Genomic DNA, 3,631 nt, shown 5'->3' with positions numbered 1-3,631 from the left:
CACCATGTGGTTGCTGGGATTTGAACTCACGACTTTTGGAAGAACAGTTGGTGTTCTTACCCACTGAGCCATCTCACCAGCCCCTGGAACATTCTTTTTAAAGTGGGGTGGGGTAAACCCGGCAGTGGAGGTGTACACCTTTAATCCCAGCACTGGGGAAGTAGAGGCAGGTGAATCTTTTGAGTTCAAGGCTAGCCTGTTCTACAGAGCAAGTTCCAGGATAACCAGGGCTACACAGAGAAACCCTGTCTCAAAAACCTTGAGAGAGAGAGAGAGAGAGAGAAAGAGAGAGAGAGAGAGAGAGAGAGAGAGAGAGAGAGAGAGAGAGAGAGAGAGATATGATTGAGTGATTGAGGCTGACCAGGCATGGATAGTGCACACCTTTAATCTCAGCACTCAGAAGGCAGAGGCAGGCAAATCTTTTGAGTTTCTGGCCAGCTTGATCTCCATATCGAGTTCCAGGCCAGTGAGGACTACGTGGTGGGACCCTGTCTCAAAAACAACAAAAACAACTGAGCCACCTAGCTGGTGCCTCACGCAAAGTTTTTTAAAATGTATAAATGTGTGTGTACACACAGAGACATAAACAGATTTTTCTTCTGAGAACCTACATTAATTGGGGGTTTTTATCATGTATGTATAATATACATTTAAAATCACTCTTGATTATGAGCTATCTAAAATAAATATGTATATAGTAATGACATTTCCCCAACCCTGAAGCAATGGAATAGTGTTAGCTAAGTAAACACTATTTCTTTAACTTTCCTATTCCAGAAAGCAGGAGAGATCCAGCAAACACTGAGGTAGAATGTCAGTTACCACTGTAAGGAAAACACCTAATATCCACAGGCCCAAACGGGTCGCCAAGTTTCGAGGTCTTCAGAGGTGTGTGAGAAGAGCCACGCATGTGGTGGCTCAAGCCTGCACTCCCAGCTGCTTGGGAGCTCAGCAGGAGAAGCTGCTGAGCCCCGGAGTGCTAGGCCAAGGGAACAGCATGAGATCTTGTCTCACAAGAAGTTGTGTAAGGAAAACAAGGCATTCATGGAGAAACAGAAGCATTTCCATAGGCACCTGTCTTACTGGGGAGTCAACCTCTTTACACATCTTCTATTTAATACACAGTTTATAATAAGATTAGAAGGAACCTCACATTAGCTGTTCTCAGGAAGAGCTGAATATTGAATGGCCCCAGTCCCTTTATACCAGGAAGGGCTTTATAAGAAGGATGGAGAGAGTAGTCACAGCCAGTGCTGTGGTCTTTACACACCAAACTCCTGACAACCATTTCAGGTGGTTATGGATAATATTTTCAGGGAAAGAATGTTAGGACAAATGGCTAACTCAGGGTCACACGGCTGCTTGTCGCACTACTGGAGACCAGAAGCCTGGTAGGTAGTTAATGTGCAGATGTTTGTCCAGTGAATTATATTTTTGTGGAAGTGTTTTCTATCTAGTTTTGGGCAAAAAATAGGGAGCTTTGTTTTTGAGGCAGGGTCTCCCTCTGTAGCCCAGAGTGATTGTGAATTCATAGCAAGGCCTCCCCAACCGCCCCCCACTCCCCGCCGGAATTACCGGCAGATCCTGTCACACTTGGCGAAATAATTTTCTGTTCCAATTCCCAGTGTGCTTTAAGACATAATCTGAGTAAATACGTGTTTTAACTAATAAAAATATATTATTTTCAGGAACATGAAAGAATTTCAAGAATTCATGAAGAGTTTAGAAAAAAGAAGAATGTGAGTAAAGTAATTTTCTGGGTCAATGTGTCCTTGTCCTGGTATACCAGTGATAACTGATAGAGTTCTAGTTTCTTTTAAGCTAAATTATTAAGTGTCTCTCCATGGAGTCCCTGCTGACCCTGAGATGCTGTAAAGGGTGGAGTTGGAAAAAAACATGGGGGAGACTTTATTCATATTTTCTACACTTAACCTTTTCATGTTTTTTGACTCCTAAGGGTACCCCCTACTCTGTGCATTCCCCCTTGGTTTTGCTGTGAATCTAAAACATAGGGTATTTTGTGTTGAAAGAGAAGGCACGGCTGTTGTAATTGTGCAGGTCGTAGCTCTGGGCTGTCCTGCTGTGTCAGCTGTCTTCTTTGAGGGTGTGTTTGTGTTGACCACTGAGGAAAGCGGTACTGACTGATGACTGTTTCTTTTCTAGGACCCTTCGTTTCTGGAAAAAAAGGAGCGTTGTGATTACCTCAAGAACAAACTTTCTCACATAAAGCAAAGAATCCAAGAATACGATAAAGTGATGAATTGGGATATGCAAGGTTATTCCTAGACACTGTTATTCACTGTGTTTGTATGTCGGTCTCATGGGTGGGAAGCAGCCACTTCCAGGTCATCTTTTGCTTGGTTTAAACATATCCTAGGTAAAACAGTGTGATTTTATTCCAGCATTTCAAAACAGATTCAAACCCACAAGGGCCTTTACTGAGATGAGAGAGACAGTGTATTCAGCTGTGAACAGTTTAATGTTTTTCTCACTAACAAGGACTTGAAGCCAAGATCAGTTGTCACACTCTGTGATCTTGGGCAAGTTGATCAATCCTCAGTGCCTGTTTCGTCTGTAAAGTGATACCTACCTCATAGGTCAGTTATGAGACTATATGTGCTCATCTTTATTTCCCAAGCATCTGCAGGAACAGAGCCAGCCACTACAAAAGAAGCACATTCGTGTGGAGAGTGCTGGATGAGCTCCACAGGATGAGTCTCAAGAAGCAGTCCTTAGTGAGCCAGTGTCCACAGCTAACCAAAGGCGAGTTTCCCATAATGCCCTTGTGCTTTCACCTTTAGCACAGGTAGCCTTAAGTGGAAGTTTCACTGTTGCCTGTGACCAGTTACGGCCCCTCAGGGCCTCCACGTCGGTCATCAGGGTCACTGTGCATAGATTCCCATGTCCCACAGCTCATGCCATGTGCACATGAGAACACCACCTTTCAGTTCACTTAGATTCCCTCCTGGGATTCATTAGCACTCTTCATCTTACCCAGAATCATCTTGGCTGAAATTTTGTCTGTGAGATATGTTCTGCTATTTTTTTAAAATGAAAAAAATTTGTAAGAAATATGTTTTAAAGGAAATTGTTGGTGGGCTGGGGCTAAGGCTCAAGGGTTGAGGATTTCCCTTCCAGGCATAGATGAGGGCCTGATCCACAACACCATTTAAAGCAAACGAACAAACAGCATCAACAAAAAACAAAAAACCCAACACTTCCTTTGATTTCTATTCAGGAGAATCTATCCAGTAATTTCCCTGGTGTGGAATTACAGTTTCCATCCACTACAGCTTCCAGTCAAACAATTAACCAATCAATGTCCAAAGGGTTTTACAAAGTAGTGAAACCAAAGTAATGAATGGAGCTGGCAGAGGCCTGGAAAGTTCTCACTGCTGATGACCCGCTTTTTTTTGGTCAGTGAATCTGGCGATACTCTTGCAGACTAACTTTTGTAGTGAGACCTTGTCTCAGAACACAGAACAAATACAAATAAAATAAAGAAAGGAGAAAAAAAAAAGCCGGGTGGTGATGGCACTTGGGAATCAGAGGCAGGCAGATTTCTGAGTTCGAGGCCAGCCTGGTCTACAGTATGAGTCCAGGACAGCCAGGGATACACAGAGAAACCCTG

At 43.3% G+C, this 3,631-nt stretch overlaps 1 protein-coding gene across 2 annotated transcripts in view; it reads left to right on the top strand.

Annotated features, from left to right (window-relative positions):
• The window catches only part of Marveld2 (MARVEL domain containing 2), a 20,737-nt gene extending 17,194 nt beyond the window's left edge, over positions 1–3,543 (top strand). For both annotated transcript variants that reach the window (XM_031360473.1, XM_031360474.1), the window contains exons 6-7: positions 1,689–1,739; positions 2,164–3,543. In XM_031360473.1, the coding sequence (XP_031216333.1) occupies positions 1,689–1,739; positions 2,164–2,286 (174 nt within the window). In that variant the 3' untranslated portion in view covers positions 2,287–3,543. The remainder of the gene's footprint in view (positions 1–1,688; positions 1,740–2,163) is intronic.
• The last annotated feature ends 88 nt before the right edge of the window (positions 3,544–3,631 follow it).

Source organism: Mastomys coucha, unplaced genomic scaffold (assembly GCF_008632895.1).
Source record: "Mastomys coucha isolate ucsf_1 unplaced genomic scaffold, UCSF_Mcou_1 pScaffold8, whole genome shotgun sequence".
Classification (NCBI taxonomy): domain Eukaryota; kingdom Metazoa; phylum Chordata; class Mammalia; order Rodentia; family Muridae; genus Mastomys; species Mastomys coucha.
The sequence above is the reverse complement of the archived record's forward strand: the minus strand, read 5'-3'. Positions and strand labels throughout refer to the sequence as shown.